The following is a 26,381-nucleotide window of genomic DNA, read 5'->3' as shown; positions in this document are numbered from 1 at the left end:
CTATATGAGATGATTAGGAAAATCAGTAATGATGATTCCGTCTTTGACTTTCAACAGTAATTTCTTAATTCAGCCTTGCAAACAAATTGGAAAAATATAGGTCTTTGTCTTTTATTTTTAGTGATTTTTTTTTTTAAGCTATTGACGGATTTTGGAGCAGACTCAAATTTAGTTGGGTTGTAAATAACCTCATAGGTTGTGTCTTTTAGTATTTAGTCTAAGAGATTATTGGACAAGAATAAATTTCTTAGCCATATATACATATATTCCATATAGATAAAATTAAAAATAATTTCAGTCTCATCCCTTTTTTCCTCCAATTACATCTCTTAGGGCCAAAACAATTAAGAACACAGTTTGTGTCAATGTGGAATTAACTGCAGAACAGTGGAAAAAGAAGTATGAAAAAGAAAAAGAAAAAAATAAGATCCTGCGGAACACCATTCAGTGGCTTGAAAATGAACTCAACAGATGGCGTAATGGTAATAACTTAAGAATTTGTCATCTTAAGTTTGTTAAATACAGATTTAGAGCATAGAAACGTAGAAATAGTTCAGCAAAATCAGTAAGTGACTAGATCAAGAAATTTAATAGACATCGAAATAATTATTTAAAATCTAATAGAAATCCTGGAGCTGAAAAATAAAATGAGCAAAATGCAGTAGAGACCATCAGTAGTAGAATTAATTGACCAGAAGAAAGCATCTGAACTTGAAGACAGATTATTTGAAAATAACACAATCAGAGAATAAAAAGTTTAAAAGAACGACGCTGAGTGCAGTGGCTTACGCCTGTAATCCCAGCACTTTGGGAAGCCGAGGTGGGCAGGTCACCTGAGGTCAGGAGTTAGAGACCAGCCTGGCCAACATGGTGAAACCCCATCTCAACTGAAAATACCAAAATTAGCCTGGCATGGTGCTGGGCAGCTGTAATCCCAGCTAATGAGAAGTCTGAGGCAATAGAATTGGTTGAACCCTGGAGGCAGAGGTTGCAGTGAGCCTAGATTGCACCACTGTACTCCAGCCAGGGTGACAGATTGAGACTCCGTCTCCAAAAAAAAAAAAAAATTTTTTTAAAGGAATGAAATTGAAATTAGTTTTAGACATGTTGTTTCTTATTAACCACTTTATCATATTTTAGGGGAGACGGTGCCTATTGATGAACAGTTTGACAAAGAGAAAGCCAATTTGGAAGCTTTCACAGTAGATAAAGATATTGCTATTACCAATGATAAACCAGCAACCACAATTGGAGTTATGGGAAATTTTACTGATGCTGAAAGAAGAAAGTGTGAAGAAGAAATTGCCAAATTATACAAACAGCTTGATGACAAGGTAGGTATTTCCCGATTTAGGTCTGTTTTATATTAGGATACTATTGACATGAGTGTTTTTATTTTCTAATTTTTCATATTTTAGTGCTGTGGGCACTTAGGATCTTTATACATATTCCTTGATTTCTGTTAATCTTGTAAAAATTATTAACAAAATAAGTCATAATTTCTATGTGGAAACTGTATGAGGGTGTATCTTTTTTCCCCCTCTTTTTTGTTTTTTGTTTTTTTGTTTTTGTTTTTGTTTTTTGTTTTTTTTTTTTTTTGTTTTTTGTTTTTTGAGACAGAGTCTCACGCTGTTGCCCAGGCTGGAGTGCAGTGGTGCGATCTCGGCTCACTGCAAGCTCCGCCTCCTGGGTTCCCGCCATTCTCTTGCCTCAGCCTCCTGAGTAGCTGGGACTACAGGCGCCCGCCACCGCGCCCGGCTAATTTTTTGTATTTTTTTAGTAGAGACGGGGTTTCACCGTGGTCTCGATCTCCTGACCTTGTGATCCGCCTGCCTCGGCCTCCCAAAGTGCTGGGATTACAGGCTTGAGCCACCGCGCCCGGCCTTTCCCCCTCTTTTTAAGCTGAAAGAATTTTATAAGGCAGCAGTCCCCAGCCTTATTGGCACCAGGGACTGGTTTCAGGGAAGACAATTTTTCCATGGACCAGGGTGGGGGAGATGGTTTTGGGATGAAACTTCCACCTTGGATTATCAGGCATTAGATTCTCATAAGGAACCTGTAACCTGGATCTCTTGCATGCACAGTTCGTAATAGAGTTCACACTCTTAATGATATTCTAATGCCGCTGTTCTGTCAGAAGGCGGAGCTTAAGTGGCAATGCTTGCTGCTCACCTCCTGCTGTGCGTCCCGGGTCCTAACAGGCTTCCAGTACTGCTCTGTGGCCTGGGGACTGGGGGACCCCTGTTCTAATGAAAACTTGGCATTGGGTCATTGGGAGCCTTAGTGATACCAACTGTTAGAATCAGGGCTCTGAAGATTCCAATAAAAGATGATGTAGGAGATTAAGGGAAACACAATAGAGTGGAAATACTATCTTCCTGCTTTGCATATGGAAGTAAAGTCAATAGTATGAATAATAGCAAATTAAGAACATAAGAATGGAAGGCAAGAACAAGAGCAGTAAAGAAATTAGGCTGGGTGCGGTGGCTGAAGCCTGTAATCCCAGCACTTTGGGAGGCCGAGATGGGCGGATCATGAGGTCAAGAGATCAAGACCATCCTGGCTAACACGGTGAAACCCCGTCTCTACTAAAAAAGTACAAAAAACTAGCGGGGCGTGGTGGCGGGCACCTGTAGTCCCAGCTACTTGGGAGGCTGAGGCAGGAGAATGGCGTGAACCCGGGAGGCCGAGCTTGCAGTGAGCTGAGATCCGGCCATTGCACTCCAGCCTGGGCGACAGAGAAAGACTCAAAAAAAAAAAAAAAAAAAAAAATTAGAAGAAATTTTTTTTTTTTTTTTTTTTGAGACAGAGTCTCACGCTGTTGCCCAGGCTGGAGTGCAGTGGTACAATCTCAGCTCACTGCAAGCTCCGCCTCCCGGGTTCACTCCATTCTCCTGCCTCAGTCTCCCGAGTAGCTGGGATTACAGGCGCCCGCCACCACGCCCAGCTAATTTTTGTGTATTTAGCAGAGACAGGGTTTCACTGTGTTCACCAGGCTGGTCTTGAACTTCTGACCTCAGGTGATCCATCTGCCTCAGCCTCCCAAAGTGCTGGGATTACAGGCGTGAGCCACCACGCCCGGCTGAAAATATTTTTTTAAGCTGATATTTTTAATGTGTTTTAAGCAGAGATGGCAGATTCGAAGTACATGACCATTATAAGTATTGATAATTGAAAGAAATTCCTTTTGTTTTGCCATTTTCTTAAAAGACATTAAAATAAGCAATGTTGAATTTGGAGAAATGGTTTTGAATATTTGTGGGGGAGTAGTAATCTTATAACCTGTATTGGGAGACAACTAGAACCAGGTTGTTAACTACTTGGTTAACTGGATACTTCAAATTCTAGGATGAAGAAATTAACCAGCAGAGTCAACTGGTAGAGAAACTGAAGACGCAAATGTTGGATCAGGAAGAGGTGAGTTGAGTACCTTTTATATTGCTTCCAGAAAAGCTTTATAGTTTTGGTTTCTGAATCCCATTGACTTTGTCTTTAGTAGTTGTATAATTTTGGGTATGACTCTCTTAGTGGGAATAAGAATGTCACATGGATAAAATGAATTTTTACTCGTTCGTCGTATCTACCCACATAAAATCTGTTGTTCATTTCTGCCATCGTTTTTTTCATCCTGGTTCTTGACTTTTCTCTTCTTGTCACCTACTTTGGATTCTCATTTTACCTTCTCACCTAGCAGAGCAGGGGGATAATTGAAAAGCAGTCCTTTAAAATTTTTTTGTGGGAGTGGTGTGTAGGGTGAAGACAAAGACTGCTTCAGTAAGAAGGAGATACTCTCCGTCGGTGAACTTAATCCTGGTCAGATCATCTTTCAACTATAGCATTTTGTATTTCAACTATAAGTGCATTATTCCTCAAAGGGGCACTATCGACATTTTGCATTGGATAATTTATGTTTTTCTGTCCTTTGCATTATAGGACATTAAGCATTCCTGGTCCCTACTCCTAAATGCCATTAGCATTCTACCCTATTATTAACACTCCCACAGATTTCCAGGTATCCCTACAGGAGAACCACTAATGTGGATGATTGTGGTATTCTCCTAATCAGTCTCTTGGTGTCCTTGCAGTTCAGATTTTGTGCTGATACCAGGTTTTGTTTTTGTTTTTGTTTTTGATATGAAGTCTCACTCTTGTCCCCCAGGCTGGAGTGCAGTGGCGTGATCTCGGCTCGCTGCAACCTCCGCCTCCCAGGTTCAAGTGATTCTCCTGCCTCAGCCTCCCGAGTAGCTGGGATTACAGGTGCCCGCCAGCACGCCTGGCTAATATTTTTGTATTTTTAGTAGAGACAGGGTTTCACCATGTTGGCCAGGCTGGTCTCAAACTCCTGACCTCGTGATCTGCCCACCTCGGCCTCCCAACGTGCTGGGATTATAGGCGGGAGCCACCCCGCCTGGCCCAAATCTAAATTTTTAAGCAACTCTTGTAGAATGCTGTTTTCCTTTATTACATTAATTTGCGTGTGACTGCAGTCGATCTCTCATAGCCAGCTTATCCATGAATACCCTTTCCTGTATTACTAAGCACTTTATCTGTCCCGTCCCTCTCTTACGGTTCTTACCTTCTATCTTGTATTGCACTTATTCATGTACCTATCTTCTCTTCTACTGTGTTCCTTAAACATACAGTCTTTGATTTTCTTTCTGCCTTGCAGCATCCAGCACAGTGCTTGCACATAGTTGACATTTAGTAAACCTGTTTAATGAATAAATGTTGCCACACTGAATACCATCCATATTTCACTCCGTTTGTTCTTGGCAAATGGTGAAGCTTCATGGGTGTTTTTTAAAACCTGCATACTTTTGGGGAAAATAAATTATTTTCTGTCCTGTAGCTTTTGGCATCTACCAGAAGGGATCAAGATAATATGCAAGCTGAGCTGAATCGCCTTCAAGCGGAAAATGATGCCTCTAAAGAAGAAGTGAAAGAAGTTTTACAGGCCCTAGAAGAACTTGCTGTCAATTATGATCAGAAGTCTCAGGAAGTTGAAGACAAAACTAAGGAATATGAATTGCTTAGTGATGAACTGAATCAGAAATCGGTAGGATATAGCTTTATTTTCTTTTTTAATGCTTTAGTACAAGTATTCTTAACCTAAAAACTACTTAAGTAACTTATTTCTATGTAAGTCAAATATCGATAACATCAATTTTCAAGGACTCGGGTTTCAACTTCTATTCTTTCTGTATATGAAGCCTTAGAGGTGGAGGAAGACAGTTATCTTAGTTCCTAAGGTCTGTTAATATCTAATTTAAATGCTATTTTAAAGGATGTTTGCTACTCCTAATGTTTAATTTTTTTAATTTAGTATATAGCATGTGGAACCTAATGTTATTACTAATGTTAAAGGAAAAATAATTTAAAGCTCCTAGTTGCCAAGTAAAGCTACTAGATGATTGTTCAAACAATAAATTAAATATGCAATACAAATTAAAATGCTATTTAATCAACTATGTGAATTATTTGGAATAGATGTGAGGATATGTAACTTAATACGATTTATGTTTTATTTACTGTTATATTTCCACTACCTGGAGCAGTGCCTTCTTAGCACAGTGTAGTTGTGGTTCCCCAATAGATGGAGATTTTTACTTGCTAAAAATTGATACAGGAGAGACATTGCCAACCTCCAACAGTGATGGCAGAAATAATATCTGTGATTGTTTCAACATCATGAAGGAGCTATTTTGTGATTTTGTTGTGGTTAATGCTAGCTTCTTGTTTAGAAATCAGCATCTAGAGTTGCACTCAGGACCCGTGTCCACCCTTTATTTCCCCACTCACATTAACTTGTCTAGAAGAAAGCAGTCAACAGTACAAAATAACACTTTTAAAAGGTTTCCTGCGCCCCTATGAGTTCCTTTTCTCTTTTTAATCTACAAAGTTACATTTAGCTTGAAGTTAACATTGAGTACTGTAGAGATCCAAGACACCATTATAACTAACTCTTACTGAGTTGCATTATTAACAAAGCTAATTGTTGTATGAAAGAATAACAGGAGTTTCTTACAACTCTGAAAGGTGGTCCTTGGCCACTGATTTTGGTCTTAAGACAGCTATATATATGTTTCACTTGTGGAGCTGAAATCTATCAGCATTACATTGATAATAGGAGTTAGAAATGCCTAGTGTTTAGCATCTATTTATGTGCTTAGACAGTGTTGCTGTTTAGTTGTTAGAGAAAACGGTAATTTAAACAATTATGGTAGAAGCATGCTATATTATACGACTTGCAAGATAATTGGTATCATATTGTAGATTAACCTGGGTGGATACACACTCTACTGATACTCAGAAACTTAAGGAAATGATCAACTACCATAAGAATTAAGCAGTTGGAATGATGGCATCTTTCCTAAAAGATATTGATGAAAAGTCAATAAATGGCATTAAAAATACAGTACAGTACAGGCATTAAAAATAAGCCCCACACTTTTCAGATTTTGGAATGTGTGCATTATACTTACCAGTTGAGCATTTCTAATTGGTAAGTCCAAATGCTTCAGTGAGCATTTTCTTTGAGCATCATGTAAGCACTCAAAAAGTCCCAGATTTTGAAGCACTTCGGATTGGGGATGCTCACCTTGTATCTAATCTGCGATATGAGTTATTTTGAAGTGGGCCAAACTGGGTTGGACTTTTCAAAATTTGGTGATTTTGTAGCTGGTAAGCAAGCTATGGTTTGAGATTTATAATTATAGTCATTAAACAGATAATATTACTTTATCATGATCTCCTGGATAATTGCTTGTATCATAGTATTGTCACATGGATTCTTTCCAGTGAATAAGTATATAGAAAGTAGATGAAGAAAGCATACTAACCATCTAGAAAACAGTGTCATTGTAACATTAATTTGCTGACTCACTTTCTAAAGATAAGACATAATATAGTAATAAATGATAATCAAATCTAGTTAAATTTGAGGCTTCCCATTTTTTTAGACAGAAAATATTATTCAATCTCAGGAATTTAGTGAAATAACAACACAAACTGCCTGCTCTTAATGGAGAACAATGTGGCTACTTTTACTATAGCCTATTAGGTCTAAAATATTTTTTAAGTTTGAGCTGGGACCCCAAAACTTGATAGATGGTTCAAGAAAATGAAAGCAGAAAAGGCATGGTTTTGTAAAACCATGTGTAAAACTTGAAACATCTATGAGTATTTGATTTGAGTTTTCATGTAGATTTAACTATACTTTTTGTTTTGGGTTCTCTTAGGCAACTTTAGCGAGTATAGATGCTGAGCTTCAGAAACTTAAGGAAATGACCAACCACCAGAAAAAACGAGCAGCTGAGATGATGGCATCTTTACTAAAAGACCTTGCAGAAATAGGAATTGCTGTGGGAAATAATGATGTAAAGGTAAATATAATAACTAAATATTAAGGACAATTTTCTGTTTACACTTGTACTTTTGTTTACTACTAATATGAAGTTCTTTTCGTATTCATGATCTCATCCTCACAATCAGTCATGTGTAGTAGGTGCTATTAACTGCATGTTAAATAGATCAGGAGGGAGCAAGAGAATAAGGGCGCCCAAATAGATAAATTCAGTAGGTGGCATTTATTGGATCTCATGTTTGATTCTTGTTTTTTTTTTTTTTTTGAGACGGAGTCTCGCTCTGTCGCCCAGGCTGGAGTGCAGTGGCGCGATCTCGGCTCACTGCAAGCTCCGCCTCCCGGGTTCCCGCCATTCTCCTGCCTCAGCCTCCCGAGTAGCTGGGACTACAGGCGCCCACAACCGCGCCCGGCTAATTTTTTGTATTTTTAGTAGAGACGGGGTTTCACCGTGGTCTCGATCTCCTGACCTTGTGATCCACCCGCCTCGGCCTCCCAAAGTGCTGGGATTACAGGCGTGAGCCACCGCGCCCGGCCTTGATTCTTTACTGTAACATTTTCCCCAACCTGGGCAATGTGGCAAAACCCTGTCTCTACAAAAAATACAAAAATGAGCCTGGCATGGTGGTGTGTCCCTATAGTCCCAGCTATTGGAGTGGGAGGATTGCTTGAGCCTGGGAGGTCAAGGCTGCAGTGAGCTGCAATCACACGACTGCACTCCAGCGTGTGCAACAGAACAAGATGCTGTCTCCAAAAAAAAAAAAAAAAAAAAAAAAGATTTAGCACTTAGAAATTACGTTAGTAAATTTCCATAAGTGAAATGATTGGAACAACAATTAAGATAAGTTCAGGGACCAGACATAGTGGCTCAAGCCTGTAATCCCAGCACTTTGGGAGGCCAAGGCAGGAGGATAACTTGAGCCCAGGAGTTCGAGACCAGCCTGGGCAACATGGCGAGACCCTGTCCCTACAAAAAACTTAAAAATTAGCCGAGCATGTGGGCATGGTGATACGTACCTGTAGTCCAAGGTATTTAAGAGACTGAGGCAGAAGGTTAAGGATGCTGTGAACCATGTTTGTGCCATGGCACTCCAGCCTGAGCAACAGAGTGAGACCCTATCTCAAAAAAAAAAAAAAAAAAAAATAGCTCAGGGAATACATTTATAATGAATGGGCTTGTGGTTGCTTTAAATATTTAAAGAAAAGTAAAAGATGAGCACCGCTTTCTTAATTCTTTTTTATTTTAGTGTGAAAAATTGCAAACATATAATAGTAGAGAGAATAATGAGCTCCAGAGTTTTCAGTTTTCAAAATATTGCCATATTTTCTTTATATCTCTTTGTCCTAATCTTTTTAAGAATACTAATATTGGTTGTTAGCATCAGGCATGTGACTTGGTAAAAACTAAGACCAAAGAATCAAACTAAGACTCTTAACTGAAAAACCATGCATATAACATGAAAGATTTGTACGTTGCAGTAGCTGTTTAGACTTTACCTTTTTGATTAAAGCCTAATTACAATAACAAAGAGAACATACACTTGGTTTTATATTGAGAGCCTTCTAAAAAGCCCAGTCTGTTAACCAGAGTTGGAACTGAAATAAAAGTTTTGACAATATGGAGTACACATTTCCGTCTGTTGTATTGTTTGATGTTGCTGTTTGCTGTTAACTGATTCTTCAGTTTAAAAATGAAGAAAAAATATTTTAAAAAATAGAAAAAGAATAAACTAAAATCAAAATAAAAGTTGCTGTTTGTTGATGGAGGCAAGGATTCTCATGACTCTTCATATGTTATTCAGTGTACTCACTTTCGGGCCACTTGACTTGCTTTCTTTTCACCATCAGTCTAAACATTTCTGCCCTGTCCTGTTTATGGTGAAGTAATGTGAGATGTAGAGTAATGATGTGAGATGGAGAGAAATCTCTACGATGGAAAAGTACATTTATTTTATATCGCAGAACACCAGAGAGATGACGTTCAAAATTTGCTTTGTAGGTTTGCAACTTTTCAGAAAAATCTTATATTTTATGTTCAAATAATTATGATTTCAGTCAAAAAGTGTCGAGAGAGAGTGGAAATGGCTTACGTTTAGTGGCAGATGGATGAAATCCAGGTTCCCTGACCACTAGATTTTTTTTTTTTTTTTTTTTTTTGAGACGGAATTTTGCTTTGTCGCCCAAGCTGGAGTGCAGTGGTGCTTGGCTCATTGCATCCTCCACCTCCCAGGTTCAAGCAGTTTTCCTGCCTCAGCCTCCCGAGTAGCTAGGATTACAGGCACGTGCCACCACGCCTCACTAATTCTTTGTATTTTTAGTAGAGACGGGGTTTCACCATGTTAGCCAGGATGGTCTTGATCTCCTGATCTCATGATCCACCCGCCTCGGCCTGCCAAAGTGCTGGGATTACAGACGTGAGCCACCATGCACGGCCATAGATTTTTTTTTTATTTCCCACTATACCATAGCATTTTGGAAATAAGTCATCTTTGCAAATAGCTATTCTGATTTAAAAAAAAAAAAAAAAAAGGATCCTCAGTATTTTTGTCATTAACAAGTAATTCTTTTCCTCTCGTCATATATAAGTCTGTTAGAGTGCTACTTTTTTTTTTTTTGAGATGGAGTCTCGCTCTGTCGTCCAGGCTGGAGTACAGTGGTGCAATTTCGGCTCACCACAACCTCCGCCTCCTGGGTTCAAGTGATTCTTCTGCCTCAGCCTCCTAAATAGCTGGGACTACAGGCGTGCACCACCACACCTGGCTAATTTTTGTATTTTTAGTAGAGATGGGATTTCACCATATTGGCCAGCCTGGTTTCGAACTCCTGACTGCAGGTGATCTGCCCGCCTCAGCCTCCCAAAGTGCTGAAACTACAGGCATGAGCCATTGTGTCTGGCCCTATTGCTGAGTTTTGTTTTGTTTTGTTTTTGTTTGTTTTGAGATGGAGTCTTGCTCTGTCGCCTAGGTTGGAGTGCAGTGGCACTGCAACCTCCTCTTCCTGGGTTCAAGCGATTCTCCTGCCTCAGCCTCCCGAGTAGCTGGGACTACAGGCTCCCACTCCCACGCCTGGCTAAGTTTTTGTATTTTTAGTAGCAACGGGGTTTCACCATATTGACCAGGCTGGTCTTGAACTCCTGACCTTAGGTGATCCGCCCGCCTCAGCCTCCCAAAGTACTGGGATTACAGGTGTGAGCCACCTTACCTGGCCTCCTATTGTTGAGTTTTAAGAGTTCTTCATATGTTTTGGATATAAGTCTTTTATCAGATAGTGCTTTGCATTATTTCGCAGTTTGTGGCTTTTTTTACTCTATTAATTGTCATCTTTTGCAGACTAAAAATGTTTAATTTTGATGAGGTACAACTTACCAAGTTTTTCATTAATAGATTGTGTTTTTGGTATTGTATTTAAAAACTTATCGCCAAACCCAGTATCACCTAGATTTTCTCTTATGTTAAAGTTTTCTTTTAGTTTTGCATTTACATTTAGGTCTGTGATCCATTTGTAGTTAATTTTTCTGAAAGGGTAAGGTCTGTACCCAGGATTCATTGTTTTACATCTGGATGTCCAGTTGAAGAGACTATCCTCTCCATCAAATTGCCTTTGCACCTTTGTCAGAGATCAGTTGACTGTATTTTGTGGTTTTATTCCTGGGCTCTTCATTCTGTTCTGTTAACCTATTTATCTGTTCTTTTGCCAGCACTCTACTGTTGTGATTATTATAGCTTTACAGTAAGTTGCATAGTGTCAAGTCCTGTGACTTTGTTCTTCCTTAGTATTGTGTTAGCTATTCAGGGTCTTTGACTGTACATGTAAACTTTATCAATCATATCATCTGCAAAGACAGTTTTATTTCTTTCTGAAAGTTAAGGAATATACAGTGACCACAGTTCCTTTTGGTTGAGCTTAAAGGTCATCCTTTCCCCACCACCTAAATATCCTCTTGTTAAATTTTAAGCTGAACATGTACATGATTAACAGTGAATTTCCTGAAGAGGTCCTGTGAAGAGGAAATAAAAAAATTGAAAGAGGCAGAATTTATTAGTTTGGTTATATTTTTGTATTTTCCTTAGGTTTACATTTATTTATTTTTCTTGTTGGCATGTATTAACATTATTTTCAGTTTAAAAAAAAAGTAAGGAAAGCAAAAAGTAAGCTGTGTTTATTTACCTTTAATTGAAAACAGTAATAAAACAAAAAAATAAGATCCAGACTTTGTATGAATATTGAGTAATACTAAAATATATTTTATAAAAAGATTTTACAGCCTAATTGGGAAAACACACATTGAACATTTTTTTGGCTTTAATTTTTTATTTTACTTTTTCCTCACAGCAGCCCGAGGGAACTGGCATGATAGATGAAGAGTTCACTGTTGCAAGACTCTACATTAGCAAAATGAAGTCAGAAGTAAAAACCATGGTGAAACGTTGCAAGCAGTTAGAAAGCACACAAACTGAGAGCAACAAAAAAATGGAAGAAAATGAAAAGGAGTTAGCAGCATGTCAGCTTCGTATCTCTCAAGTAAGTTACAGAACAAAATTTATTTTTTGAAACAGCCACATAGAAATTGTATTTATTGTACAAGTTTTCAGAAAAATGTGTGTCTGTAGGTGAAATTTAGTTGTTTTTTTCCTAGTCTAGCTGTAGTAAATTTGAATGATTTAACTGAGTTATATTTGCCTAGTATAAATGTGGGTTATGTACAGAAATTTACCAGAAAGATGTAACTGGTAGTAACTTGTTAAAGACTCCAGAATTCCAGGGTGGGCAAAACTGCAGGGAACCAGTTTCCTGGCAACTGAATGAATGGGGCCATTCACCACAATCGGAATTTCACAAACAGGGAAGATGATAACGTTAGATGGCGGTATCTTTAAAATTAGTATTTCATATTTGAGTCTTCAGTGCCTTAGTTTGCAAGTTATGATGACCATTTAATTAATTGATTAAATTCTTTCAACATTTCAAAATTGGCTCCTGAACATTTTAGGTTTAAATATTCCCAAGTTTATCATATATAGATAATAAAATGTTTACTGTCAAATATTCTTTAAAGTGTATACATGAGATATGTTTTCCACTTCATACCAGTATATTTTTTCCAAAAGCATGAAGCCAAAATTAAGTCATTGACTGAATACCTTCAAAATGTGGAGCAAAAGAAAAGACAGCTGGAGGAATCTGTCGATTCCCTCAGTGAAGAACTAGTCCAGCTTCGAGCACAAGGTATAGCTCCCAACTGTTTATGAGTTACATCTATGTTCTTATTTTAGTATAATTGTAGTAAACTTAATATTCACACTGACAGAATAGTAGGGATATGACTGACTTGGAATGCTAAACAAATCATACATATTAATGTTGCTTTGAAACATAATTTTTTTTTTGCTGTTTTGAGACGGAGTCTTTGCTGTGTCACCCAGGCTGGAGTGCAGTGGCGCTATCTTGACTCACTGTAGCCTCCACCTCCTGGGTTCAAGCGATTCTCCTGCCACAGCCTCCCTAGTAGCTGGGACCACAGGCACATGCCACCATGCCCAGCTAATTTTTTGTATTTTTAGTAGAGACGGGGCTTCACTGTGTTAGCCAGCATGGTCTCGATCTCCTGACCTCGTGATCCACCCGCCTCGGCCGCCCAAAGTGCTGGGATTACAGGCATGAGCCACTGTGCCTGGCGAAATTTTTTTTTGTTTTGTTTTTTAAGATTTTGTTTGAATATGGAAATAGCCAATCTGGGGATTTCCCACAGTTATGAAGGGGGAGGGGCGTGTGTGTGTGTCTGTGTCTGTGTCTTAACATAGGGGACTTAGGAGTTACCTCATTTCTTTACCATTCCCTTAACTGTTCTGGATTAGGCAAAAAAAAAAAAAATGAATAAACAAAGGAATACATAATACCAACACAATGGATATGACTTGTATACTAGTCTACATGTCATTGAACTGGGAGAGCAGGTGACATTTGGGTAATTTGAAGTCGAATATTGCTAAGGAAAATGCTTATTGTAAAATCCATTTGCTCCTTGGTTTATATGAGGAATCTTAAAGGCTTATTTCACTCTTCTATTTTCTCTCTATTCAAACAGAGAAAGTCCATGAAATGGAAAAGGAGCACTTAAATAAGGTTCAGACTGCAAATGAAGTTAAGGCAAGTTTGATGTCACGTATCTAATGACTTTAATTCATCAGTATTAATTTTGATTAGTCTGACTTTAACATCCTTTTCCCCCTCAAAATTTTAGCAAGCTGTTGAACAGCAGATCCAAAGCCACAGAGAAACTCATCAAAAACAGATCAGTAGTTTGAGAGATGAAGTAGAAGCAAAAGAAAAACTTATTACTGATCTTCAAGAGTAAGTATTATACTTCTCTAGTTAGACAGGAGGAAAGAAGCAGTTACTGATGGACACAGTATATTCTTATTAGAAACCTGCAGTTTTCATCAAAATTACATTTTTATCTTGGAAAATAAAGAATTTTCTCATTTATGAGTAAAACTTCTAAATTCCAGGTGAAATTTTTGAAACTTTTTTTTTTTTTAGATCTTTTGTTCTAAATTATTCAGTAAAAAGGAAGAAAAAAAATCCCCAACCTAAGTCCATTATTGCAAATAGATACCACAGTCTCCTCCAAATCCTTTATTTAATTTCCTTTTTTTTTTTTTTTTTTTGAGACGGAGTCTCACTGTGTCGCCCAGGCTGGAGCGCAGTGGCTGGATCTCAGCTTAGTGCAAGCTCTGCCTCCCGGGTTTACGCCATTCTCCTGCCTCAGCCTCCTGAGTAGCTGGGACTACAGGTGCCCACCACCTCGCCCGGCTAGTTTTTTGTATTTTTTAGTAGAGACGGGGTTTCACCATGTTAGCCAGGATGGTCTCGATCTCCTGACCTCGTGATCCGCCCGTCTCGGCCTCCCAAAGTGCTGGGATTACAGGCTTGAGCCACCGCGCCTGGCCTGATTTCCTTTTTTAAAAAAATTCTTGGCTGCGTGCAGTGGCTGATGGCCTGTGACCCCAGTGCTTTGGGAGGCCGGGACAGGAGGATCACTAGAGGCCAGGAGTTCATCAAGACCAGCCTGGGCAACATGTTAGTGAGACTCCGCCTCTACACAAAACAATCTTTTAAATTAGCTGTGCATGGTGGTACATGCCTGTAGTCCCAGTGACCCAGGAGGCTGTGGCACAAGAATTACTTGAGGAGTGTTGGAGTTTTGAGGCTGAAGCAAGCTATGATTGTACTCCAGCCTGGGTGACAGAGTGAGACCCTGACTCAAAATTCTTAACTGGGAAAAACTTTTCTGGAAATTCTATGGATTTTCAAAGGTTTTTTTTTTTTTTTTTTTTTTTTTTAAGTTGTCATCTTAGTTTATCTAGAAGACAGTTTCCCTGCCTCCATAACCATGTGCACATACATAGAGTTTGTGGAAGTAGGTTTGGGGCATAGGTCTTACTATGAGTACCTGATGGAAGTAGGCATAAGGATTCAGGAAGATGAAAGAGGAGAACAAAATCATGATTTCAAACCAAAATACAAAAAATTTTGTATGCCTGCAAGTAGCCAGGTCCCTTCCCTGTTTTCCTCCATGGGGGATAGGATAACAGAAAAGTCCTTGATGAGATTATAGAATTTAAAAGTTTTGAAATTTTAATGATGACATTGAGAAAACTATGATATTGATACTGTGTTAATTTTTTTTTTCTTTTGTCAGCCAAAACCAGAAAATGATGTTAGAGCAGGAACGTCTAAGAGTAGAACATGAGAAGTTGAAAGCCACAGATCAGGAAAAGAGCAGAAAACTACACGAACTTACGTGAGTAATTGTTTTTAATTAAAGTTTAAAAATAAAAGCTAAATTAGAGAATTATAGGCATTACCCTTGGATATAGCCAGTGGATACATATTTTACTTTGTATGGGCTAAAGGATTTTTTCTTAAATCCACTGAGTTGGTTTGATTTATATCTAAATACTTGTAATATATACTTGTATTTTAGTGAAAGCAAGGTCTTATATTTCATTGTGGTTAAGATTTAGATTTCTGTTTATCAATCTGCTTGCTGTTTCTTTATCTCCATATTACTTCAGGATCCAGCATAAAAATGAACCTAAAACAATATATTAAGTAATTTAGAAGATTTTAAGATCTATCACAAAAAGTGACTTTTTGTTAAATTTTCTTTTGCATAAAAGAGCATTGTGGTTTTTAGCCTTGCCATTTTGAACAGAGGTTTTCATAGTTTATCTTTTCTTATTTTCTCAAAACTCAGTTTTCTAGAATCTTAGGTAGAAAATTCGTGATTATAATTTTTCACATACCTTGAGTTTGTGAGACAATTTGCAAATGAACTGTGATATTACTAGGATAGTTGGAACATCAGGACCAGTTCAGAGTGGATTTTATGAAGATTCTGCTAACTTGCAGCTGTGATTTTGTTTAGAATACTTGATAGTTTATAATCTATAATCAATCAGTATCATTTTGGATAAATAGCAGTATAATATATGTGGCATATTTTAAAATATAAATTAGAACCATTCCTTGTTCTTTGAATTCTGCCACATTTTATTTCATCTCTTCCATTGCTATATATGGAATGTATAACAATAAACTTGTTTTAGAAGGCATGTGAAAATTTTTTGAAATCGCCCAGGTGCAGTGGCTCACACCCATAATCTCAGCACTTTGGGAGGCCAAGGCAGGAGAATCAGTTGAGCCCAGTGTTTGAGAATCAGCCTGGGCAATATAGTGAGACCCTGTCTCTAAAAAAAATTTTTAGACAGGCCTGGCTGTACATGTCTATGGTCCCAGCTACTTGGGAGACAGGTGAGGAGGATCACTTGAGCCCAGGAGGTTGAGGTTGCAGTGAGCAGTGTTTGGGACAGAAACCCTGTGTCCAAAAAAAAAAAAAAAGACAGCATGGATAAATTGTTTAAAATAGGCATCTTGTATTTATTTAAGAATTTATCCTTTCAGATACAAAATATTTTATTCAACTCTCATGCTAAGTACAGTTTTACAGAATAAAATTTGAAAATACATGTTTGTTCTTCTACTGTTAGGGTTATGCAAGATAGACGAGAACAAGCAAGACAAGACTTGAAGGGTTTGGAAGAGACAGTGGTAAGAAAAACATGAAAATAAATAGGATTTGGGAATATTTTGTGTGTTTTTTTCTACCATGATTATTCTAAATTTAAAGTCTGAACTCCAAAAATATCACTGTTCTTAATCCAAGGCAAAAGAACTTCAGACTTTACACAACCTACGCAAACTCTTTGTTCAGGACCTGGCTACCAGAGTTAAAAAGGTAAAGTAACTATGCTGAGGTGGGTGTTTGCATAAATGGTGCTTGCTTCTAGGTAATTCTTTGTATTCAAAGTGAAATAACTTTACAGTCATGTCAATTTTTGTATAGTTAAGCTTAGATTTTTTTTATTTTTTAAATTTTCATAATCTTATTGATCTCTTTTCTCAGAGTGCCGAGATTGATTCTGATGACACCGGAGGCAGCGCTGCTCAGAAGCAAAAAATCTCCTTTCTTGAAAATAATCTTGAACAGCTCACTAAAGTGCACAAACAGGTACTAAAGAGTATATTTTCTGGTAGCTGCAAGATAGTAAAAATAAAAAATCGAGGATTGGCAAGTGAGTATTTCAATCTTTCAGAGTCCTCAGGAATGTTTATATGCTGAGCCATTTTATCAGAAATTATATAAAGAAACCACAAGTAACTTTTAGAGGAGTTAGTATTTTTAACAACCTTATTACCAAAAGAGGCAGTAAAAACATGTATTCTCATTTTCTCTTTAGGATTTTAAGACTGGATTTTCATAATTTATTCATGGTAATTTTGAAATCTCTACTACACAAGACTGCAGTTAAAATACTGCAAAGTCTTTTGGGGAGAGTGGTCTTTTTATATCTAATACCCCAGTGTGTCAAATATAATGAAGCAGTTTTCATTTCACCAGATCAGTTGTCTGACTGAAGAAACATAGCACTATCTTGTATTGTCTTTGCTTAGTAGAGGGAGAGAACAATTCTTCCCCTAAAAAGTTAAAAGAAACTATACCTTTGTCAATAAATAGATGTGTGTATGATTCGTAGAGATGGATGTATTCCCTGTGTGTTTCTGCCTAAATTAGATAAATGGGAAACAATATAAAATGCAGTTTTACTTCTTTTCTAAAGAGCAATTATGAAATGCTCGTACTTTTTCAAATCACCCTGTTAAATCTGGAATCCTTGTTTTGTTTGTGTACGTTTAGTTGGTACGTGATAATGCAGATCTCCGCTGCGAACTTCCTAAGTTGGAAAAGCGACTTCGAGCTACAGCTGAGAGAGTGAAAGCTTTGGAATCAGCCCTGAAAGAAGCTAAAGAAAATGCATCTCGTGATCGCAAACGTTATCAGCAAGAAGTAGATCGCATAAAGGAAGCAGTCAGGTCAAAGAATATGGCCAGAAGAGGGCATTCTGCACAGATTGGTTAGTAGAACACATTAAAACCTTTAAACCTTGCTCAATTTGAATGCTTGCGTTTAGCTGAAAACATAATCCGAATTTTATGTGTTGTCATGGTGCATCTGTCTTTATTTTCTAACTTAGCAAAGAGTGGCACTGTTGAGAGAGAGGAATAACCACATTAGCAGAACAAGAAGATAAATGAGAACTAGAGAAGCAAGCAAGAATGGTCATGGAATGGAGAAACTATATAGAGCAGTATTATTAAAGCCAAGAGAATTGCAAGAAAATAAGCCATCAGCAATGATTTAATGTTTAAGAATGATCATTAGTGGCCAAGCGTGGTGGCTCACGCCTGTAATCCCAACACTTTGGGAGGCCAAGGCAGGTGGGTCACCTGAGGTCAGAAGTTCGAGACCAGCCTAACATCATGAAACCCTGTCTCTACTAAATACAAAAAAATTAGCCAGGCATGGTGGTGAACACCTGTAACCCAGCAACTTGGGAGGCTGAGGCAGGAGAATCGCTGGAACCCAGGAAGTGGAGGTTGCCAAGATGGCACCATTGCACTCTGGCCTGGGTGACGAGCGAGACTCCGTCTCAAAAAAAAAGAAGAAAAAATGGTGCAGGAAGTGTTTTTTTGTTGTTTTTTATTTTTAGTTTGTTTTTTGAGACAGAGTTTCACTCTTGTTGCTCAGGCTGGAGTGCAATGGCGTGATCCTGGCTCACTGCAACCTCTATCTCCCGGGTTTAAGTGATTCTCCTGCCTCAGCCTCCCTAGTAGCTGGAATTGCAGGTGCAAGCCACCATGCCCAGCTAATTTTGTATTTTTAGTAGAGACAGGGTTTTTCCTTGTTGGTCAGGCTGGTCTCGAACTCCTGACCTCACATGATCCACCTGCCTCGGCCTCCCAGAATGTTGGGATTACGGGCGTGAGCCACTGTGCCCAGCCTTTTTTTTTTTTTTTTTTTTTAATGACATGGTCTTGCTTGTCACCCATGCTGTTCTGCAATAGTGCAATTACGGCTCACTGCAGCCCCAACCTCCCAGGCTCATGCGATCCTCCTACCTCAGCCTTCCAAGGAGCCGGGACTACAGGTGCATGCCACCACACCCAGCTAATTTTTTTATTTTCTGTAGAGACAGGATTTTGCCTTATTGCCTAGTCTGATCTTCAACTCCTAGACCCAAGTGATCCACCCACCTCAGCCTCTCAACATGCTGGGATTATGCAGGCATGAGCCATTATGCCTGGCCAGAAAGATTTTTTTTAAAGGCTAAGAATTATATAGGTCCTAGAGAAAAGGATGCTACAGAAAAGAAAATGTGATGGAGAAACAAAAAGGCGAAGAAAAACAAAACATTTGGGAATTTGTTGTGAATAGAAGAAACCTTAACAGTCATTGCAGTCACATCTTAAGCTTTATTCTAAAGTCCGTCTTTGTTTTTCATATTAGCTAAACCTATTCGTCCCGGGCAACATCCAGCAGCTTCTCCAACTCACCCAAGTGCAATTCGTGGAGGAGGTGCATTTGTTCAGAACAGCCAGCCAGTGGCAGTGCGAGGTGGAGGAGGCAAACAAGTGTAAACATTTACACCTACCCACAGGTTTGTTATTTATATCTGGCTTTTCATATCTGTCTGTGGAAAATTGGTTGTCAAATAGGTTTTTTGATTTTTAAAAAAATTCTCACATTGGTGTTATGATTTTTTTTTTTTAACTTAAGCAATTATAAAAGTAATTTAGCTTGATCTTTTTGTATAGTTTAGATCATACTGTATATTCAAATTTGTGGTCTTAATTGTTTTGAAATCTAGCATTGGACCATTTGTAATAGCTCTTGATATTCAGTCTAATGGATGTACCATGATTTATAAACATTCCTTTTTGCTGGACATGTAATTATATAATTTTTTCCATAATTGAAATTTTCAAAAACTAAAATTTTCATATATGAAATTTGAAACTTTTTTTTTTTTGAGATGGAGTCTCACTCTTGTCACCCAGCCTTGAGTGCAATGGCGTGATCTCAGCTCACTGCAACCTCTGGCTCCTGGGTTCAAGCGATCCACCTGCCTCAGCCTCCAGAATAGCTGGGATTACAGGCTCCCGCCACCATGCCCGGCTAATTTTTGTATTTTTAGTAGAGATGAGGTTTTACCATGTTGGCCAGGCTGGTCTCAAACTTCTGACTTAAGGTGATCCGCCTGCCTTGGCCTCTCAAAGCACTGGGATTACAGGCGTGAGCCACCGCGCCCGGCCTGAAACATCTTGTATTCCCTAACCTGTTAGAGATTATTTCCAGGAGGTTCCCAGAAATGCAGTTACAAGGAAATGTGAACATTTTTAAGGCTCTTGCTACATAGTAACACATTGGTTTCTAAAAAGACTGCACCAAATTGCATATGAGCACAGCTTACTAACAAATTTCTGAGTTTTATTTATAATTGTATAAGTAATATCTGTTCTTTATAGGGCATAAAACAATCACAAATTAGAAAAAACATCTAGAGATACTATACAATGTACTATATTTCTCTTTTTGGAACTTTCTGTATTAGTTTTTCAATTTTAAAGCTTAAATTGTTGATAACTATTCTAATACACTCCACCTATTTTACTACATATGCTGCTTCGTAGCCTGCATTCCCCCCACCCGCTCCAAGACAGAGTCTCGTTCTTGTTGCCCAGGCTGAAGTGCAATGGCGAGATCTTGGCTCACCGCAACCTCCGCCTTCCGGATTCAAGCGATTCTCCTGCCTCAGCCTCCCAAGTAGCTGGGATTACAGGCATGCGCCACCACGCCCGGCTAATTTTGTATTTCATAGCCTGCTTTTTAAACTTAGCAATATATTTGGAACACGTTCTTCTACAACATGATTGAATTAGTTAGTGGTTGTCTAATAATTCATCATATAGCAGGAACTCTGTAACTCTTCAGAAAGTCCCTGATGTGTATATATGCTTTGGAAATAAAATATACTAGATAATTACGAAATGATTAGCTGTTTCTGACAAATACTAAAGCAACTTTATTTTAATGTTGCTTGTTTATACTTGGACATTTGGCATAATACTGGCTCTAAATTTGAGTAGAGAATTAAGAAATATTCTGAAGGATTCACATTTCTAACAATTTTAAACATTTTGTTCACACAATGTAGAATTTAAAACAGTAGTAGAGTGAAAAGAACATGGACTGTGGAGTTCCATCCAAGTTGGAATCCTGACTCCTTTTATGAACTTGAGCAGATAAACTTTTTAATAGTTTCTTTCTCATTCTGACTTGTTTTACAGTACTTCAGCATAAAAATAAATTATGGATTTATTGCCTATTTAATGAATCTCTAAAACAACATTTTTCTACATAGCCACAATATTATCACACCCAATAAGATTATATTTTTAATATTATTTAATGCCATTCCATATTCAGATTTTTCCAATTTTTTTTACTATTCTGTACAACTGGTTTGTCTAAACCAGAGTACAATTCAGGACTGCTGTTTGCATTTGGTTTTATCCCTTAAATCTCTTCTGATCTTGAATGAGCACCCTGTTTAGTGATATTGACTTAATGAAGAGTAGACCCAGTTGTCTTGAGGGTATAATACCTTCTGGATGTTGTGTCTGATTGTTTTTATGTGTAATCACCTTGTTCTCTCTCCCCTCTATTTCTATGCAAAAGCATTGATTAGACTCAGCATAAACATTTTTGACAAGATTATGTCATAGATAATAAGTACTTAATATCAGTAGACATACAATAGCTGGTTTTCCTGATAATTAGAGATAGCTCCTGTGTTCTTCCCCTTTGGACTAATAACTCTGTTTTATTAGTAAGATGGAAGTCATTCTTAAGAATTACATGAGTTGGCGGGGTGCAGTGGCTCACACCTGTAATCCCAGCACTTTGGGAGGCTGAGGTGGGTGGGTCACCTGAGGTCAGGAGTTCAAGACCAGCCTGACCAACATGGAGGAACCCTGCCTCTGCTAAAAAGACAAAATTAGCTGGGCATGGTGGCGCATACCTGTAATTGCAGCTATTCGGGAGGCTGAGACAGGAGAATCACTTGAACCCGGGAGGTGGAGGTTCTGGTGGTCCGAGATCGTGGCATTGCACTCCAGCCTGGGCAACAAGAGCGAAATTGTGTCTCAGGAAAAAAAAAAAAAAGAATTACATGAGTTAAGATGTTACCCATCACACAGTATTCAGTAGATGCAAGCCTTTTCCTACCTTTCTGGAAGTGGGAGCTGGGCAAGGGGATTTCAAAGCATAGATATAAAGTTTATCCTTTTTGGATATTGTCCTCACATTAAAATTCATATGTCAACTTTAAACTTACCTCATTGTAGAGAGGATAGACCATACTTTTGTTAACTGTATACTGTTATATGTTAACATTATAGGTATATGTTAACTGTATACCATACTTTTGTATAGCTGATCCCTGCATAGTGACACCAGGTTAGCACATAAGGGAGATAGCTAACTCAGCCAAACTAGGTTTTTAAGATTTGAAAGTTATGGTGTAAAAATACAATTATTTACAGGTTTGTTTTGATGCTGGTCCAAGGATAGTGGTTCTTAGTTTTCAAACTCTTGTAGCCTATCTTAAACCATGATTGGGGAGTATGTGATTCACTTAAGTGATAAATTATTTAAATGTTAAATAATTTGCAGAGGTTTGTTTGTTTGTTTGTTTGTTTTGAGACAGAGTCTCGCTGTGTCGCCCAGGCTGGAGTGCAGTGGCAGGATCTCAGCTCACTGCGACCTCTGCTTCCTGCTTTGAAGCAGTTCTCCCTGCCTCAGCCTCCCGAGTAGCTGGGATTACAGGCGCCCACTACCACGCCCGGCTAAGTTTTTTGTATTTTTACTAGAGATGGGGTTTTGCCACATTGGCCAGGCTGGTCTTGAACTCCTGACCTCAGGTGATCTGCTCCCCCCTCAACTTCCCAAAGTGCTGGGACTACAGGCATGAGCCACCGTGCCTGGCGAGAAATTTTTTTAATGTTAAAAACATTTCAAGTCACTGTGTTTATTTTTGGAAAGGATGACATTTATAATACTGATACTTTTAGTTCCCAGTTTTACATGGCTGGTCTTCTGCCTTGCATAGTACTTTAAATAGGCTGAGTTTTTCTAAATGCATAGGTAAGTAGGCAGTTTAATACAAAGATGTTTAATACTACTAGAATTATTTTGCTGTTACTTTTCCTACTGTATACACCTCTTGTTTATCCCTATTCCTCTACACCTCTCCCCCTCTTTTTTTTTTTTTAAAGCTTCTGTATATATAACTAGTAGTTGCTGGTTAGTGTTGCTTGGTTTAAGGATGTCACTGACCACTGTCTGCTGGTTAAAAGATTAGCCATCTTTTTCTTTTTTAAACAAATATAATTCATAAATCAGCTTACCCATAGCTTTATTGGGGAGAATAAAAACAAAGGGAGGGCTGACCTCCCTTTAAACATTACTGCTTCTAAACAGTTCTACTTAGGCAGTAAATAAAAGGAAACCAACTCATTTAATATTGCTGTCTTTGTAATTTTGGGGAAAGTAGCCACAGCTGTTGGCTAAAATGTTTATAAACTATTGGCATATTTTATTTTCTTGTTTTATTCTTCATGATTATCTCAAACACAAATTTTGTAAAACTAAACATATTTACTCTCTATGCTTTCTCCCATTTTTAGGTATTAAAAAGTAATCGAAGTATGAAGAGGACATGGTATCAAGCAGTCATTCAATGACTATAACCTCTACTCCCTTGGGATTGTAGAATTATAACTTTTTAAAAAATGTATAAATTATACCTGGCCTGTACAGCTGTTTCCTACCTACTCTTCTTGTAAACTCTGCTGCTTCCCAACACAACTAGAGTGCAATTTTGGCATCTTAGGAGGGAAAAAGGACAGTTTACAACTGTGGCCCTATTTATTACACAGTTTGTCTATCATGTCTTAAATTTAGTCTTTTCTGTGCCAAGCTAACTGTACCTTATAGGACTGTACTTTTTGTATTTGTTTCTTGTCTATTTTTTAATCTCAGTTATTTTAAATTACCTAGTTGCTACTGCTTCTTTTCTTTTCCTATTAAAGTTTTAGTCTTCCTTTTTTTTTTTTTAAAGAGAAAATGGAACATTTAGGTTAAATGTCTTTAAATTTTACCACTTACAACACTACATGCCCATAAAATATATCCAGTCAGTACTGTATTTTAAAATCCCTTGAAATGATATTATTAGGGTTAAAATTACTTGTATTGTTTCTGAAGTTTGCTCCTGAAAACTACTGTTTGAGCACTGAAACCTTACAAATGCCTAACTAGGCATTTGAGATTGAGCAAGGCTACTTGTTATCTCATGAAATGCCTGTTGCCGAGTTATTTTGAATAGAAATATTTTAAAGTATCAAAAACAGATCTTAGTTTAAGAGAGTTTGGAAAAGGAATTATATTTCTCTTTTTCCTGATTCTGTATTCCACAAGTCTTGATGGAATGAAAATACCCTGCTTTATTCTGGTGAGCCTGCTAGCTAATATAAGTATTGGACAGGTAATAATTTGTCATCTTTAATATTAGTAAAATGAATTAAGATATTATAGGATTAAACATAATTTTATACTGTTAGTACTTTATTGGCTGACCTAAATTTATAGCCTGTGGAAATTGAGAAAAATGAAGAAACAGGACACATATGTGATGAATTAAAAATATATATAGGTCAATTTTGGTCTGAAATCCCTGAGGTGTTTTTAACCTGCTACACTAATTTGTACACTAATTTATTTCTTGTTTAGTCTAAAAATAGTAATTTGTTTGCAAGTCACTAATAATCATTAAATAAATTATTTTGTTGGCCATAGCCCATAATTTTGTAATTAGTACTAAGTGTATACGTATTTTTGCCACTTTTTCCTCAGATGATTAAGTCAACAGCTTATTTTAGGAAACTATAAAATAATAGGGAAAGAGATTTCACTATTTGCTTCATCAATGGTAGGGGGCGGTGACTGCAACTGTATTAGCAGAAATTCACAGAGAATGGGGATTTAAGGTTAGTCAGTAGAGAAACTTGGAAAGTTCTGTGTTAGGATCTGGCTGGCAGAATTAACTTTTTGCAAAAGTTTTATACACAGATATTTGTATTAAATTTGGAGCCATAGTCAGAAGACTCAGATCATAATTGGCTTATTTTTCTATTTCCTTAACTATTGTAATTTCCACTTTTATAATAATTTTGATTTAAAATATAAATTTATTTATTTATTTTTTTAATAGTAAAAAATCTTTGCTGTCGTAGTCTGCAACCTCTAAAATGATTGTGTTGCTTTTAGGATTGATCAGAAGAAACACTCCAAAAATCGAAATGAAATGTTGGTGCAGCCAGATATAAGTAATACAGTTAACAAGCAAAAAGAGTGCTGCCACCTCTTTATGATCGTTTTCTAAGTGAAGAAACGTTTGGCTGCATTCACATAGACCTGTATGTTTTGTTTTCAGTTGAAAACTTGCCTCCTTGGGCAATATTCATAAATGAAGCAGAATTTTTTTTTCTCTTTTTTCCGAATATGTTAGTTTCGTTCTTGTAAGATGTATCATGGGTATTGGTGCTGTGTAGTGAACAATGAATTTTAATTAGCATGTGGTTCAGAATATACAATGTTAGGTTTTTAAAAATATCTTGATGGTTCTTTTCTATTTATAATTTCAGACTTTCATAAAGTGTACCAAGAATTTCATAAATTTGTTTTCAGTGAACTGCTTTTTGTTATGGTAGGTCATTAAACACAGCACTTACTCTTAAAAATGAAAATTTCTGATTGTCTAGGATATTGACACATTTCAATTTGCAGTATCTTTTTGACTGGATATATTAACGTTCCTCTGAATGGCATTGACAGATGGTTCAGAAGAGAAACTCAATGAAATAAAGAGAATAATATTTATTCATGGCGATTAATTAAATTATTTGCCTAACTTAAGCAAACTAACTGCTGTGCTTAACTCTCAGTTTGTGCTTAACTCCATTTAACATGAGGTGACAGAAGAGTCTGAGTCTACCTGTGGATTATGTTGGTTTATTTTCAGTGCTTGAAGATACATTCACAAATACTTGGTTTGGGAAGACACCGTTTAATTTTAAGTTAACTTGCATGCTGTAAATGCGTTTTATGTTTAAATAAAGAGGAAGATTTTTTGAAATGTAATGACTTTCTTAAAACTTAAGTGTTACATTGATTTTACATGACTGAGTTCAGGCATGTCTTGACAGAAGAGTGACTGATACATCATTATATTTATTTATTTTTTGTTTCCTAATGTCTTGCAGTCTTTTAGACAGCAGGTATTAAATGTGTAGAGCTAGAAATGAATGACCAGTCTCACCTATAAAACTTTTTTTTTTTGAGATGGAGTCTTGCTCTGTCCCCCAGGCTGGAGTGCAGTGGTGTAATCTCAGCTCACTGCAACCCTCACCGCCTGGATTCAAGTGCGGATTCAGGGACTCCTGGATTCAAGGACTCCTGCCTCAGTCTCCAAGTAGCTGGGATTACAGGCATGCG

At 37.5% G+C, this 26,381-nt stretch overlaps 1 protein-coding gene across 1 annotated transcript in view; it reads left to right on the top strand.

The window, feature by feature from the left end:
• KIF5B (kinesin family member 5B) overlaps positions 1-26,027 on the top strand; it is a 48,557-nt gene extending 22,530 nt beyond the window's left edge. The window contains exons 11-26 of the mRNA XM_005564922.4: positions 334-482; positions 1,141-1,334; positions 3,349-3,417; positions 4,850-5,056; positions 7,239-7,382; positions 11,693-11,881; positions 12,469-12,586; positions 13,446-13,507; positions 13,602-13,711; positions 15,063-15,164; positions 16,414-16,474; positions 16,590-16,661; positions 16,830-16,934; positions 17,622-17,838; positions 19,272-19,422; positions 23,513-26,027. Coding sequence (XP_005564979.1) covers positions 334-482; positions 1,141-1,334; positions 3,349-3,417; positions 4,850-5,056; positions 7,239-7,382; positions 11,693-11,881; positions 12,469-12,586; positions 13,446-13,507; positions 13,602-13,711; positions 15,063-15,164; positions 16,414-16,474; positions 16,590-16,661; positions 16,830-16,934; positions 17,622-17,838; positions 19,272-19,402 — 1,930 coding nt within the window. The 3' untranslated portion in view covers positions 19,403-19,422; positions 23,513-26,027. The remainder of the gene's footprint in view (positions 1-333; positions 483-1,140; positions 1,335-3,348; positions 3,418-4,849; positions 5,057-7,238; positions 7,383-11,692; positions 11,882-12,468; positions 12,587-13,445; positions 13,508-13,601; positions 13,712-15,062; positions 15,165-16,413; positions 16,475-16,589; positions 16,662-16,829; positions 16,935-17,621; positions 17,839-19,271; positions 19,423-23,512) is intronic.
• Positions 26,028-26,381: the final 354 nt, after the last annotated feature.

Source organism: Macaca fascicularis, chromosome 9, assembly GCF_037993035.2.
Source record: "Macaca fascicularis isolate 582-1 chromosome 9, T2T-MFA8v1.1".
Lineage (NCBI taxonomy): Eukaryota > Metazoa > Chordata > Mammalia > Primates > Cercopithecidae > Macaca > Macaca fascicularis.
This window is presented reverse-complemented; position numbering and strand designations above follow the sequence as displayed.